At 37.5% G+C, this 17,319-nt stretch overlaps 1 protein-coding gene across 1 annotated transcript; it reads left to right on the top strand.

Annotated features, from left to right (window-relative positions):
* The first annotated feature begins 10,941 nt into the window (after nucleotides 1–10,941).
* Nucleotides 10,942–12,001, top strand: LOC110325630 (olfactory receptor 4K15-like). The gene has a single exon (XM_021203739.1). It carries the CDS (start codon nucleotides 11,033–11,035, stop codon nucleotides 11,996–11,998), a length of 966 nt encoding a protein of 321 aa, XP_021059398.1. The 5' UTR covers nucleotides 10,942–11,032; the 3' UTR covers nucleotides 11,999–12,001.
* Nucleotides 12,002–17,319: the final 5,318 nt, after the last annotated feature.

The following is a 17,319-nucleotide window of genomic DNA, read 5'->3' as shown; positions in this document are numbered from 1 at the left end:
AAACAGACTGGTTAGGTAAACAGGACCCAACATTTTCCTGCATACAAGAAACTCACCTCAGTTACAAAGACAGATACTACCTCAGAGTAAAAGGCTGGAAAACAATTTTTCAAGCAAATGGTCTGAAGAAACAAGCTGGAGTAGCCATTTTAATATCAAATAAAATTGACATTCAAACTGAAGTCATCAAAAAGACAAGGAGGGACACCTCATACTCATTAAAGGTAAAATTTACCAAGATGAACTCTCAAATCTGAACATCGATGATCCAAAGGTACTCACATTCATTAAAGAAACTTTAGTAAAGCTCAAAACACACATTGCACCACACACAATAATAGTGGGAGATTTCAACACCCCACCTTCATCAATGGACAGATCCTGGAAACAGAAACTAAACAGAGGCACAATGAAACTAACAGAAATTATGAAACAAATGGTCTTAACTGATATCTATAGGACATTTCATGAAACCTTCTCCAAAATTGACCATATAATCAGTCACAAAACAGGCCTCAACAGATACAAAATCATTGAAATAATCCCATGCATTCTATCAGATCACCTTGAACTAAGGCTGGTCTTCAATAACAACATAAAAAATCAAAAGCCCACATAAATGTGGAAGCTGAACAACACTCTACTCAATGATGACTTGATAAAGGAAGAAATAAAGAAAAATTAAAGACTTCTTAGAGTTTAATGAAAATGAAGCTACAACATATCTAAACTTATGGGACACAATGAAAACAGTAGTAAGAGAAAAACTCATAGCTCTGAGTGCCTCCAAAAAGAACCTGGAGAGAGCATACACAAGCAGTTTTACAGCACAGCTAAAAGTTATAGAACAAAAGAAAGCAAATTCACCCAAGAGGAGTAAACAACATGGAATAATGAAACTCAGGGCTGAAATCAAACAAATAAGAACAAAAAGAACAATACAAAGAATCAACCAAACCAGGAGTTAGTTCCTTGAGAAAATCAACAAGATAGACGAACACTTAGCCAGACTAACTGGAGGGCACATGGACAGTATCCTAATTAACAAAATAAGAAATGAAAAGGGAGACATAACAACAGAATATGAGGAAATCCAAAAATATCATCAGAACCTACTATGAAAGCCTATACTCAAAACAACTGGAAAACTTGGATGAAATGCATAAATTTCTAGGCAGATAACATGTACCAAAGTCAAATCAGGATCAGAGTAACAATCTAAAGAGTCCATTTCCTCTAAAGAAATAGAAACAGTAATTAATATTCTCACAACCAATAAAAGCCAAGAAACTGGAGGATTTAGTGCAGAGTTCTATCAGACCTTTAAAGAGGACCTAATTCCAATACTCCTCAAACTATTCCACAAAATAGCAACAGAAGGTAATCTACCAAATTCATTCTCTGAAGCCACAATTACTCTGATACTTAAACCACACAATGATCCACCAAAAAAGAGAACTTCAGACCAATTTCTCTTATGAACATCAATGCACAAATACTCAATAAAACCCTTGCAAACAGAATCCAAGAACACATCAAAACGATCAACCATCATGATCAAGTAGGCTTCATCCCAGGGATGAGGGATGGTTTAATATATGGAAATCCATCAACCTGACCGCAAGCTGTACTACAAAGCAATTGTGATCAAAACTTCATGGTACTGGTATAGCGACGGACAGGTATATCAATGGAATAGAATTGAAGACTCAGACAGATCAGGAATAAACAAGTAGGACATCTTAAAATTGCAAAGTTTCTGTAGGGCAAAAAGGACACTGTCAGTATGAGAAAACGGAAACCAGCAGATTGGGAAAAGGTCTTTACCAATACTAAAACCAGTAGGGGACTAATATCCAATATATACTAAGAACTCAAGAAATTAGACTCTAGAATACCAAATAACCCTATTAAAAATGGAGTACAGAGCTAAAAAAGAATTCTCAACTGAGGAATATCAAATGGCTGACAAGCACCTAAAAAAAAAAAAAGTTCAAAATCCTTAATCATCAGGAAAATGCAAATCAAAACAACCCTGAAATTCTATCTCACACNAGTCAGAATGGATAAGATCAAAAACTCAGGTGACAGCATATTCTGGTGAGGCTGTGGAGAAAGAGGAACGCTCTTCCATTGCTGGTGGGACTGCAAACTGGTTCAACCACTCTAGAAACAGGTTGGTGGTTCCTCAGAAAATTGGACATAGTTCTCCTGGAAGATCCAGCAATACCACTCCTGGGCATATACCAAGAAGATGCCCCACTATGTTCATAGTAGCCTTATTTTTAAAAGACAGAAGCTGGAAAGAACCCAGATATCCTTCAACAGAGGAATAGATGAAGAAAATATGGTACATTTGCACAATTGGGTAATACTCAACAATTAAAAACAATGAATTCATGAAATATTTAGGCAAATAGATGCAACTGGAGGATATCATCCTGAGTGAGGTAACCCAATCACAAAAGAACACACATGGTATGTATTCACTGAGAAGTGGATATTAAACCAGAAGCTCAGAATATCCAAAATACAATTTGCAAAACACATGAAGCTCAAGAAGAAAGAAGACCAAATTACGGATACTTCTATCCTTCTTTGAAAGGGGAATTACATAAACATGGAAGGAGTTACAGAGACAAAATTTGGAGCAGAGACTGAAGGAATGGCCATCCAGAAACTCCCCCACCTGGGGATCCATCCCATAAACAACCACCAAAACCTTATTTCAGATGCCAACAATTGCTTGTTGATAGGAGACTGATATAGCTGTCTCCTGAGAAGCTCTGCCAGTGCCTGACTATTACAGAAGTGGATGCTCACAGTCTTCCATTAGTCAGAGCATGGGGTCCCCAACGAAGGAGCTAGAGAATGTACCCGAGGAGCTGAATGGGTTTCAGCCCCCTATGAAGAACACAAATATGAACTAACCCATAACCCTAGAGCTCCCTGGGACTAAACCACCAATCAAAGAAAACACATGGAGAGAATCTTGTCTCTAGCTACAAAGGCAGCTGAGGTTGGCCTATTTGGTCATTAATGGGAGGAGAGGCGCTTGGTCCTGTGAAGGATTTTTGCCTCAGTATAGAGGAATGCTTGTGCCAGGAAGCAGGAGTATGTGAGTTGGGGAACAGGGGGAGGGGGGAGAGGATAAAGGATTTTCTGAGGGGAAACTAGTAAAGGGGACAACATTTGAAATGTAAATAAATAAAAGATCTAATTTAAAAAAAAAGAAGTTAGATTCCAGAGAATCAAACAACACCATTAAAAAATGAGGTACAGATCTAAACAAAGAATTCTCAACTGAGGAATATCGAATGGCCTACATGCACCTAAAGAAATGTTCAACATCCTTAGTCATCATGGAAATACAAATCCAAATAACACTTAGATCCCACAATACACTAGTCAGAATGGTTAAGATCAAAAACTCAGGTGATAGCAGATGCTAGCAAGAATGTGGAGAAAGAGAAACACTCCTCCATTTTTGATGGGTTTGCAAGCTAGTAAAACCACTCTGGAAATCAGTCTGGTGACTCCTCAGTAAGTTGGACATAGTATTACCTGATGACCCAGTTATACTACTCCTGGGCATGTACCCAAAAGATGTTCCAACATATAAAGGTCACATGCTCTACTATGTTCATAGCAGTTCTATTTATAATATCCAGAAGCTGGAAGTAACACATATATTCTCCTATAGAGACATTGATACAGAAATTGTGGTACATTTGCACAATGGAGTACCACTCAAGTGTTAAAAACAATGACTTCATGAAATTCTTAGGCAAATGAATGGAACTAGAAAATATTATCCTGTGTGAGGTGAGGTATCCCAGTTACAAAACAACACACATGGTGTACACTCACTGATAAGGGGATATTAACCCAAAAGCACAGAATAACCACGATATAATTCATAGACCACATGAAACTCAAGAAGGAATAACAACTTGTGGATGTTTTGGTTCATCTTAGAAGGGGGGATATACTCAAGAGAGGAAATATGGACGCAAAGTGTGGAGCAGAGACTGAAGGAAAGGCCATTTAGAGACTACTCCACCTGGAATCCATCCCATATACAGTCACCAAACCCAGACACTATTGTGAATGTCAAGAAGAGCATGCTGACAGGAGCCTGATAGAGCTGTCTCCTGAGAGTCTTTGCCAGAGCCTGACAAATACAGAGACAGATGCCCACAGCCAATCATTGGCCTGAGCACCAGGTCCCCATTGGGGAATGGAGGAGTTAGATAAAGGATGGAAGGAGCTGATGGGGTTTGCCACCCCATAGGAAGATCAAATATATCAACCAACCAGACCCCCTAGAGCTCCCAGGAATTAAACCACCAACCAAAGAGGACCCATAGCACCAGCTGTATATGTAGCAGAGGATGGCCTTGTTGAGCTTCAATGGGAAGTGAGGCCCTTGGTCCTGTGAAGGCTTGATGTCCCAGTATAGGGGAATACCAGAGCAGAAGGGTGAGACTGGATGGTTTGTTGGGGGAACACCCTCATAGAACCAGGGGAAGAGAGAAGAGAATGGGGTTTCCGTTGTGGATAGCCCTGGGGCTAATTATATTTGATGTTAAATCTGTTCTCTTGTGAGGGGTTGTGAACAAGAAATGAGCCAGGACTAAGATGATTTCCTGTAAACCTGTTTTCCACATTAATTTGTAAAATAAAGGAGAGCTGATGGTTGGGCAGATAAAAGGGAAGGTGGAGCAGAAGGGTGGGAGATGAAGGAGAAAATGGAAAAGGGGGAGGATGCAGATGTTGAAGAAAAAGAAGTAGTAGAAGAAGAAGAAGAAGAAGAAGAAGAAGAAGAAGAAGAAGAAGAAGAAGAAGAAGAAGAAGAAGAAGAAGAAGAAGAAGAAAAGAGGAGCATAAGCATATGGTCTGGAGGAACTACAGGTTCTAAGAGGTCTCATAAGCTGTGGATGATGGTAGTATAGTGGTAGATCTGCCCAATCTAGGCATGCAGCATGTAATCATATTAACTGTGTTGTGTTTCAATTGCTGGGACATATTTGGGAGGAGATATATCACAACATGTTTCTGGGGGAAGATCAGGAAAGGGGATAATATTTGAAATGTAAATAAAGAAAATATCCAATAAAAATAAGTAAAGAAAAATTAGGTCAGGAAATAATCAAAATTCGGGCTGAAATTAATCAAAAACAAAGAAAACAATAGAAAGAATTAATGAAACCAAAAACTCAGGAGGTTGGACACCAATAATTCAATTTAAAACTGGGATACAGATCTAAGCAGAATTCTCAACACAAGAATCTCAAATGGCCAAGAAGCACTTAAAGAAGTGTTCAAAGTCCTTTGCCATCAGAGAAATGAAAATCAAAATATCTCTGAGGTTCTGTCATATACCCACCAGAATGGCTAAGTGAAAAAAAAAACTAAAGAGATAGCACATACTGGTGAGGATGTGGAGCAAGAGGAACACTTCTTCATTGCTGGTGAGAGTGCAAACTTGTTCAAACACTTTGGAAATCAATTTGGCCATTTCTCAGAAAACTAGGATTTTTTTTCTACCTTAAGACCCATCTATAACACTTTGGCTGTATACCTAAAAGGTGCTCCAACATCCCACAAAGTTACTTGTTTAACTATTTTCATATCAGCTTTATTCATACGAACCAGAAGCTTGAAACAACCTAGATGTGTCTCAACTGAAGAATGGAAAGGAAAATGTGGTAATCTACACAGTGGAATATGATTCAGGTTTCAAAAACAAAAACACCACGAAAATTGCAGACAAATGGATGAAACTTGAGAATAACATCCTGAGTGAGGTGACCCAGTCTCAAAAGGACATGCATAGTATGTATTCACTTATAAATGGATATTACCCATGAAATACAGAAAATATGTTACATTCCACAGACCCAAATATGCTAAACAAAAAAAAAAAAAAAAGGAAGCCTCAAGTAAGGAAGCTTGAATCTCATGTTGAAGAGGGAATATAACACTGAGAAGAGGCAGATGGAGGGAGGGAACAGAGAGAGAGGGGCATGGGGAGGGTAATTGAGAGTTCAGGATCAGATGGGAGGAAGTACAGGAGAGATGGCTAGATAGCCATGAAAATGAATGGAAAGCTGCAATGACAGGGGAGGAGAGGTGGGAAGCATCTTCAGAATGAGATAGAGCCCTAGGATAAGGGATATGTCCAAGAATCAATGGGAGTGACCTTAGCTCTGACTCACTAAATTGGGTATATGGAACATAAAGTGGCCACCTCCTGTAGTTGGGCAGGAACCCCAGTAAAATGATAGAGATATTCTACCCACAGAAGTTTCAACCTTAATTTTATCCTGCAACTATAATTGCAGGCACTGGGGATGGAGTAGAGACTGGGGGAATAGCAAACCAATAACTGGCCCTACTTGGTACTCTGTTATGCTTACAGAGAGGAGCAGGTTGTCCTCTGAGAGGCTCCACTCAGGAGCTGACTCAGACAGATACAGACACCAACAACCAAACAGTGAAGGAGTTTAGGGACTCTCATGGAAGAATAGGAGAAAGAATTGCAGGCCCTCAAAGGGATGGGAATTCCACAGGAATACCAACAGTGTCAACTAACCAGAACCCTTAACCTCCCACAGTCTGAACCAACAACCAAAGGACATACGTAGGATGGACATAGGTCTCCCTGCACATATGTACCAGATGTGCAACTTGGTCTTCATGTGGGTCCTAGAAAATTGGAATGGGGAATTCTTCCAAAACTGTTTGTTGCCTGTATGTGAAATATGTTTCTCTAGCTGGGCTGCCTTGTCAGTGGGAGAAGAATTGCTTAGCCTTTCAGAGATTTGAAGTGCCAGCATTGGGGGAAACCAAGGTGGGACCCCACCTACTCAGAGGACAAGGGGAGATGAGAAAGAGGAAGGATTGTGGGAGGGGTTGATTGGGAGGGGACAGTGAACAGTATGTAAAATGAATATAAGAAATTAAATTAAATTTTTAAAAATTAATTTAAATTTAATAATTTTTTGAGCAAAACTAAGGAGTGGGACTATTATTCAGAAAGCTACAAATCTGTTATTATATTTAGTTATTTTAACATTTTCACTCCGTAAAAAAGTTAAATACCATGAGTTAAACAATACTAACCTCTATAAGAAATAATTTACATCTTAGGCATTCTTAAACATATATAATGCCTTTTTGGCCTTGTCTGTTATTTTCTTTTCTGTCACATGCAGTAGGTCAGCCTGCCCAAACACAGTAGCTTGGAGGAAACATTGACACTAACATACTTGGGGATGTTTGGGCATGACAAGTTCCATCTCCAGAACCAGCTTTTCAGTAAAGTAAAATAATATTTGAAAATTTCCCAATATTATCCACACCCAAAAGACATTTGAATATTTGTATGACTGAAGCCAGTGATCTATATATTCATAATCAGTTTGTCTGTATTTGCAGATGGAAGTAAAATTTTGAAAAGCGTAATAATTATATTTACTCTTATTATGACATCAAGTTGGAAATAAGAAAAGTACTTGTAATTTAGAGCCAACAAACAGAAAATGATAGCCTACATAATCCAAAATAAACAAACAAAGCAAGACTATCCAAGCATAATGTAGGTGGAACCTAAGACAAGCCATAAAAATAAGGCACAGGCCTCCCAAGAATAATTTCCTTTCAATCCACAAAGCCAATGAGATTTCCTTACACAGAACAGCTTTCCCTCCCTCCCATGGCAACTCTGAGGTTGGATCCTGAACTCACTGGCTGACAAGGCTCCAGGGAACCTGTGATCTCAGCAGGGGTTGAGAAGTGGTAAGAGCTTATATTTGTAGATTTTGCTCATTGCCTTTTGAGTCCACTATTTTTTCCATTGTTTCAGTCTGTTCCAAATGAAACCTTATCATGACTGCATTATTCATTTTCTATACAGAAGAGCCCATGGTGGGAGGAGACGTTTGAAATATAGGTAAACTTACAAGTGGGAGTTAAGTGGTAGGAATAAGAGGGAATGATATGAGCTGGTAATTTTATGGGGGAGGAGCTTCCATCCTATCCTATGAAATTCTCTAAATCAGTTTATATATTGAAATAGAAATTTCCAAGTTTTGGACATAAGTTGCCCTTTTCTGTTGTATATTGATGCTAGACTGGGACTGAGAACAGAACAATTTTGAGTGACTTTAGGTCTCCCAAAAGGAAATTTTTTGGACTACCCTGTAAACAGTCTACTGGCCTGTTATAGACAATTTGATTCCCAGAGTGGATACAGAAACTTGGTGAAAACAAAAATCAAATCCAATCACCCAGAGGTGACTGATTAAGGTTGCTGATTAAGCCAACGTTCGAGACAGATAGAAGGGATAATATTAAGCTCAGTCAGTACCTTCCAGAATCAAAAGACTCCAAGGCCAGTGGAATGCCAATGGAAGCTTTGGCTTAGCGAATCTCAAGGTAAGATTTAGTAGAATAACTGTAGTTTTCTTCTTGGTCATGTTTTGAACTTCATTAACAGAGTTAGGTATGGGATTCATATAAGTGTCCTAAGTCCCATTGTAAAGAGTAGTTTAATTATTCATTAACATTCATGCCATTTTTCCTCCAATAAATATATACTGCTAGCATGTCAGAGTTGTTGCTTGAAAGGTTGGTATATGGATGAGATTTAAAATTACTTTTCCTCTGGTAGTATATATAGTATTTTCCAGCACGATGAATGCTAACTAGTATAGGTGAAACTTCTAATTTTGTATCAATGTGATTTTGAAAGTTTTGTAATGGGTACATGTCTTTCACCTAAGTACAGACACTTTAACAGTCATTTCTTTTCCCTATGTGACAAACAGGTGAAATATGTTAAACTTTATTAACTTAGCAAAACACTAGCTATCCCTGACCAAAGAGCTAAGAATGTAAACAAAGTCATACTCTGTATTTTGTTGTTGCTGAAGTAAAACAGTCTAATGAAAAAGAACTTGAAGTGAAAGGTTTTAGTTTAGCTTGTGCTTCTCAGTAACAGTCCAGTGTCAAAGTTATCATTCTGACACATCATTGTCCACTTTCATCCATACAGCATTAATTTAATGCAGATAAAGTATAACCACTTTTCATACAATATATAATGTAAAAGACAAAGAAGGTAATAGATTTACCAATGCCTCTGAGTGATCAAAAGATAAACAACACAGGTTTGTAATCGTTTTGGAAGCAGATATTAATCTAAGTGTTCTGTGACAGTAGCTAGAACTGTTCCTTGAAAGAGTTAATTCATTGTTTATTTAAAGTAGGAAAATTAGAAAGGGCTTATATGGAAAATATAGTTAGAATTCATATTTCTACAGCTTTTATTTCAGACACTAAGAAACGTGGTTCTAGATTTTTCCAAAGTTTTTCACTCTCTTCAAAAGTCCCAGAAGCCACTGACAAGGGAAGAAATCAACCTTACAAGAGACCCTGAGGAGTTATTAGGGACCAGTTTTTGCTTTAATCAAATAACACGATTAGGTTAATGTTCTATTTTAAATTCTCTCCTCAGAGACACTTCTGTCAGACTGCCCTAGGAAGCTGCTGCTGCTTCTTTCTATCTTACTGTTCTTTATGGGATATATATATAAAATCCCAGCAATTCGTTTCTACTTGTATTACTTTCTTTCCTGCCTGTAAAGATCCTTTGTGACAGGAATCTAAGAGCTGTGAATTCTTAAAATTAAGATAAAGTTAAAAAGTTCAGAAAAATGTGGCACTTTCTCAAGTCAAAGTTGTTCTAGTATGTGTTTTTTCACAGAATATATTCTTTTTCAAAATTCTATACTTCTTAAACATTTCTTAATAACTTCATGCACTTGTTTCAGTGGATTACACAATAAAAATCCAAATTAGTTCCTTTCTGGGTTCTGACAAGTTGGAGATGTGAAATCCAAAAATATTCTTTGAATTTTGTTCTGAAAGATAATTAAGATTATTCATCATTCAATGCCCTATGTGCAAATTACCCAGTGAAACTCAAGCAGAGATGAGGAAGTGAGGAGTCATTATCTGAGGAGACATTGATGTTTACAGTTGCTAGAAATAATAAAAAGACACCTTTTAAGACATAATTTAGATATAAAGTGTTTATAAATTGAGATAGTCTAATATTCCTTTGTAGACTGCTTTTTATTTTTTTTATTTCTATACATGGCTACAAGCTGTAGGAGAACGAATCTGTTGAAATAAAATAAAACATAGTAACTGTATAGGGACAAAGATTATTCTCACAGTATAAATTCCTAGAGTACACATTCACTCTTTCTAAACTTGAATATTTTTGAGGTACTTCAAATTAGTCTCTCTCTCTCTCTCTCTCTCTCTCTCTCTCTCTCTCTCTCTCTCTCGTTNTCTCTCTCTCTCTCTCTCTCTCTCTCTCTCTCTCTCTCTCTCTCTCTCGTTCTCAGTCTGTTTGTGTGTGTGTGTGTGTGTGTGTAATTTCTGTCATTATGAACACTACTGACGGTGTATGAAGTAGACTAGCATCAATATATGAGATTTTTATGAGGAAAAAGTTCATAAAAAAACTGAGTGGAAGGAATAAAACTTCTATGAAGTTCTGTATCTTCTAAATTTCCAAAATTTACATGAATCCACACTGTTTTGCATTGTGGTCATAAATTTCATAAACATATAGCATGTTTAACCAAGGGCAAAGCAAGTTTATACTTGAGTAAGTTTTAACAAGTGAATACAGTCATTGAGCACGTCAAGCAACACAGCTACCAGGCCCAAGTGCTCTTTCTGTACTTCTGTTCAAAGTTGAATAATGGTGGGCTTCTAAGCACAGTGTACTGGCATTCCCTGATTAATGCTTTATATAAATAAATACATATGACATTTTATGGCATAAGTTATATAATTTTGAATAACTCAAAAACCTGCATGTACAGAATTATAGAAAGTATAACTGTTGAAAGATGAACTGTGACAGAAAAGTCAGGCCAACCTTATTTAACTGATTGATTTCTATTCTGTTTCCATTCAGATAACTGAAGGCAACTCTCTTCCAAAGTCAATGAATGAAACAAATTACTCTCGAGTGACAGAGTTTGTGCTATTGGGTCTCTCTAGTTCAAAGGAGCTACAGCCTTTCCTGTTTCTCATATTTTCACTGCTGTACCTAGCAATACTGCTGGGCAACTTCCTCATCATTCTCACAGTGACTTCAGACTCACGACTTCATACCCCCATGTACTTTCTGCTTGCAAACCTGTCTTTTATAGATATGTGTGTAGCCTCTTTTGCTACCCCAAAAATGCTTGCTGACTTTCTGGTTGAACGAAAAACTATATCTTTTGAAGCATGCTTGGCTCAGATTTTCTGTGTCCATCAATTTGCTGGTGGTGAGATGGTACTTCTTGTATCCATGGCCTATGATCGCTATGTTGCAATATGCAAACCCCTCCACTACATGACAATCATGAGTCGCCGTGTGTGTATCATTCTAGTCATCATCCCCTGGTTTGTGGGTTTCATCCATACAATGAGCCAGTTGGCATTCACTGTTAACTTGCCATTTTGTGGTCCTAACCAGGTGGACAGTTTTTTCTGTGATCTCCCACTTGTGACCAAGCTAGCTTGCACAGACACTTATGTTATCAGCTTACTAATAGTTGCAAACAGTGGAGTTCTCACCCTGAGTACATTTGTTTTCTTGATCATCTCCTACACTGTGGTTCTCATTACTGTTAGGAATCGCTCCTCTGCTAGCATGGCCAAGGCCCGATCCACCCTAACTGCTCACATCACTGTAGTTGTACTATTCTTTGGACCATGCATTTTCATCTATGCATGGCCCTTTAATGGCTATTCAGTTGACAAAGTCCTTGCTGTGTTCTATACCATATTCACACCTATTTTAAACCCACTTATCTACACTCTGAGAAACAAGGAGGTGAAAGCAGCTATGTCAAAGCTGAGGGCTCGCTATCTGAAACCTGGACAAGTTTCTGGATCAAGAAGAACTGTTCTTTTTCTGTAAAAATGAATAAGTAAATACATAAATATGTAGATAAATAAATAAATTCTTTCACCCATCTAACATACTTCCAAAATGGAATTGCTTTTATTTCTAAAGGTAGTTATTTAACATGTGGAGCAATTTAAAAGTAACAACAATGTTAATAAGCTCAACACATTTCATGACATTTATTATTCTTCCAATTAATTTTGTTCTTATTTGTTCCATTTTTATTTTAAAAATTAACGTGTTTTTAAAATAAAAGGTTGTCTTTCATATAAATGCATCTATGACATTTATTGAACTCTAAATACATTTTGGCTTGTGAGGTTGGAAAATAAGTTTTAAATTCAATCTATCAAGTAAATTTATAATTTCTAAAGAAAGGAATGCATTTTATAAAAACAAGAGTTTAAAACAGAAGAAGATTGTTGCTTTTCTAGTTCTATGTTCATTATACATAAAACAGCTTTTTGAGAACACCATGTGCTGAATCAAGCTTAATATTTACTTACAATATTCTACATTTAATGGGCCACTGCATAGGGTTTACTATTCAGTATTAGCCTCTGTAATATTTGGAGGTGTTTTTTATACAAAGGAATCTAATTAAATGGAGATCAATCACAGTAGATACAAATATGAATAGATTTACTGGGAAATCCAAAAAGACCATTAATAACATCACTTCCTGGAGCAGATTCTTATATCTCCTAAGCAAAGCCATAATACTGTATGAGAAAATAGATCTTTAGATGTTATTGAAGCTTTATAAGAGCCAGTGGTTCTTGCCAGGTTACTAGAACTACCCATTATTTAGAAACTTATAATTTCTATCAACAAATATAAGAAATCATCATATATATAATCTTACACCGATTTGGCTGAGGTAAGTTCAAAGACACCATCAAGTGGTATGTACAAGTATTTCTGAACACACATACTATAATGTTACAAAAACAACCTTTTTCTCCATTTAGACTTTGGAGCCCATGGAAGAATTGCCATAGGCAGTTGGGAAAAGGTGAAATAATTTAATTTTCCCCCTCCAAAAGAAGTTTTGTATTTCTTTACATATGGTAATAAATGAGCTACTGCTATTTTGAAACTTTCCTCAGAGAGATCAGAAATGCATTTGTAGAATAACTTTTTATTGGTATATGTACCTATTTAACATTTATCTTTGGATATGGAACTATAATAATATAAAATTTATTAGAAATTCATGGATAACAGGAAATGATATTTCAAGTTTACAATATTAGGGTATATAGTATAACTGGAAAATCAGATATAAAGAGTGACCCATGAAGACAGGTATACACATCAGCACTGTTTTGAATATTCGTTATCCCATCAGTTGTCCTCCAAAGAGTAGACAACCAAAAGAAGAAAACAGTTTTCAGTTGGCTGATTTTCTTTATTCTCCAGATGCACACAAACAACATGTTCATGAAAAACAACAGGATGCATGATTGAGACTGTAAATGTGTCAAGTGCATTAGGTTCACCTTAGGTAAAGTTTATCTGCTCTTGTTACTGCTGATGCCATTTCTTGATCTATGATCAGATGAGATAGGTATCTGAACACTTGCCTTTTACAGGGATTGACCTTTTATATCAGATTGATTTGTCATTAGAGGGCAATGTCTATACTTTCCTCTCATCATGACCCTTCTATTTTTCCTCACACATCAAATATTTGGATGACTAGTTGACTTAGGAGGTTTACTTACAGAAATTGCAATCTACAAAGACTAGCTTTGTTACAGCTCAAGTTTTACAGTGATAATGGCAGTAGGAATAACATTAAATTTTATAGCATAGATGTTACTGTTAAAGAACCACATGGCTTAATAAAGACCAAGAAAAGCCAGGATTTCAACTATACTCTTTTACAGATAATAAACTCAAGAAATGATAGGTAGTGAATTAAAATTAACATGGAATGCTATATTATTAATGAATAAAACATACCATTTCAAAAACTCAATGAAGAATTAAGCTAGGTTTCTCTGCCCATCATTCTTTGGGATCCACTTGTGAATATTCTTTTTCACTCACTCTAGTTCCAGGTAATTTTGGACTGGAGTATCTACGCTCCAAGAATAACACATACTTTAGCTAATATAGCATTATTTACAGTAACTCACATATTTGGCTAGGTGGTCAGGGGATACAATAGTCATTGGTACAATTCTTAGGAATACAGTTGATTACACTTTGGTAATATATGAGTAGTCAGGGCAAAGAATTAACAGGAGATAAGACCAAGGTTGGGTCCTCTCTAGAAGGCAGCAAAGAGGAAGGAAGTTAGTGTGGACAAGACTTGGTTTTGCAAAGGGGTAAGGTTGCTTTCTATAATAACCTTTATCTAACATTTACCTGTCTGGATACTAAGTTACTCTGAAACCAGAAACTGAACTGTAATTCATTGCATGGTCTCCCTTTGTCTCTTGCCCAGAAGCCTTGCTGCTCTTGTTGTCTAGACAGGAGGGAGGCTCAAACCAATTAACTTTTATTGAACAGGGAAGAGAGTCACAGTCACAAAAAGAAAAGCTTTTACAAAGCAAATATGATAAACACATATACATTCATTTATTCTTTCAGAGACTCTTGCTGGGACCCACCATTTTTCTCAATAACTTACATGCTTACACATATATACATACACATGTGCACACACACACAAACACATACTTACATGTGTGCCTGAAGCAAAAGCCCAAGCACCAGCACAGAAGGAACTTCATCATTCTATATAAAAATAAGCTTCAACTTTTCTTGCATAGAAAAAGAAAAAGCTTCTACCTTTCTATTGCTAAATTAAAGAAACTCAAGTCTGTGAAGAAAAAGGGTTGTCTTATCAGTAAGAAGAAGCCTGCCTTGCAGTTAGGGAAAAATCTATCACATTGTAAGGAGAAGCCTGCCTATTCTCTCTGATCGCTGCACTGCTGGCTTCTTTTTTGTTAATTTTTTTCAGCCCTCATCTCCATAATGATTTTATCATAATGGAGAGAAACTTAAAGCAATCCCACTAAAATCAGGCACTAAACAAGGCTAGCAATTCTCTCCCTATCTATTCATCATAATACTTGATGTTCTAGCTAGAGCAATACTACAACAAAAGAAGATCAAAGGAATACAAATTAGAAAGGAAGAATTCAAGGTATTACTATTTGCAGATGACATGATTGTATACATAGAGGCTCCTAAAATTCTACAAGAGGACTCCTACAGGTAATAAATAACGTCAGCAAAGTGGCTGGATGTCAGAATACCTCTAAGAAATCAGTACCCTTTCTTTATACAAATTAAAAGTAGGTTGGGAAAGACTATAGGAAAGAACACACTTCACTGTAATCAAAAATATTATAAAATATCTTGGTATAACTCTAACTAAACAAGTGAAAGATATGTGGGACAAGAACTTCAACTCGCTGTAGAATGAAATTGAAGAAGATTTCAGAAGATGGAAAGATCTCCCATGTTCATGGATCAGTAGGAATGACATACTAAAAATGGCCGTCTTATTAAAAGCAATTTACAAATTCAATGTAATTGCCATCAAAATTTCAACACAATTCTTAACACACCTTGTTAGACCAATTCTCAGGTTAGAGGCACTGACCACGTGGCCTGAAAGCTAGGAGTTTTTATAGGGGGAGGGGGAGGGGCTAGCAAGAATTGGCGCAGTTACCCATGATTGGCTCATTTAAATATCAGCAGAATGACCACACATTTGCAGAATGGTACGTGCAAAGGCAGGAGTGTTAGGAGACCTAAGGGGTGGGTCAGTGGAATATTTGGTTAACACATGACTCCAAACCATCAGTCCCAGGAATGTTCCAACAATGACCTGCCTGGGTGTGCCCAGGTCTGTCCCACTGTGTTCTCCGCCTCAGGCTTCCAAGCCCACAACTTTTTTCTCTGGACTTATTTGACATAAGTTGCATGAATCCCAGGCCTTAAATTTCATTTCCCTTCACTATCACTCCAGGGTTGCGGGACAGAGGGAATAGGGGAAGTTGTTCCCAACACTGACCAGTGTGCGCAGTGGGCCTTGATGGAGCAGAGCAGAGACTCTGTGGTTTAAGACCTTTATTATAGAAATGCAGGGGGAAAGAGAGAAGGTAGAAAAGAAAAGAGAGAGAGAGAGAGAGAGAGAGAGAGAGAGAGAGAGAGAGAGAGAGAGAGAGGAGGGAGGAGGGAGAAAGAGAAGAGGAGAGAAAGGAGAGAGGAGAGAAGACAAAGAGAAAGGGAAGAGGAGAGAGAAGTGAGAGGTAGAGGAACAAAGGAGTAAGAGAGTAAGAGTAAGAATAAGAGTAAGAGAATAAGAATAAGAGTAAGAGTAAGAGTAAGAGAGCATGGTGGGCTGAACACCCCTTTTTATGGTCAGAAAAAATAAAATCAGATTCACTGAAACTAATAGAAGAGAAAGTGGGGAAGATCCTAGAACACATGGGCACAGGGGAAATTTTCCTGTACAGAAAACCAATGGCTTATGCCCTTAGATCAACAATAGACCAAGAGGGCCTCATAAAATTGCAAAACGTCAATAATACAAAAGACACTATCAATAAGACAAAGGACACTATCAATAGGACAAAACAGCAACCACCAGATTGGGAAAACATCTTTACTAATTTTACATCTGATAGAGGGCTAATATCCTATATATACAAATAACTCAAGAACTTAGACTCCACAGGAATCCCACAAAATCAATGGCTTGGGTTCCTTCCAATCTGTACAAGCTCTGGGCCACCTTGGGCCCGAACTTGGTGAGCAGTCCCATGGTCTCCAGAGGTCCCTCCACCTCACAGGCACCCTAGCACACCTAATATCTTAGTATCACTGATGAGTAGAACACAATATCTGTTCCAATTGAACCGAGGGTGCCTGGGAATAGCTGGAGCACAGACACAGGAATATTGCCCAATCAGTGGCTCAGGTTCCTTCTGGTCAGCTTTTGTTTACCATGGTTTAGAACTCAATGGATAGCCCCAAGGTCCTCAGAGGAGGTAACAATTCCAGACACTCTAACATGCCCAGAATCTTAGGATCCCAGGGGATTGGTCATACCAGGATCTCAGGATCTCAGAGGAAGTTTGAGTGGTAAGAACTCTGACACACCTAGAATCTAAGTATCACAGCATCCCAGAATCACAGTATCACAAAGAAAGCTGAACTCTAAGAAGTTCTGACTCAACTGGGAATACAGGAAGGACAGGCTCCAATCATATATATCAAGGGCAAGGAACACTTGAGATAATCAGATTGCAGGAGGCAAGCATAAGAAAAGAAACAACAGAAACCAAGATTACTAGGCATCATCAAAA

This window comes from Mus pahari, chromosome 8 (genome assembly GCF_900095145.1).
Source record: "Mus pahari chromosome 8, PAHARI_EIJ_v1.1, whole genome shotgun sequence".
Taxonomy (NCBI): Eukaryota; Metazoa; Chordata; class Mammalia; order Rodentia; family Muridae; genus Mus; species Mus pahari.
This window is presented reverse-complemented; position numbering and strand designations above follow the sequence as displayed.

Excerpts from the sequence above, each read along its gene's own strand:
- LOC110325630 (XM_021203739.1), top strand. The coding sequence starts at position 11,033 with ATGAATGAAACAAATTACTCTCGAGTGACAGAGTTTGTGCTATTGGGT.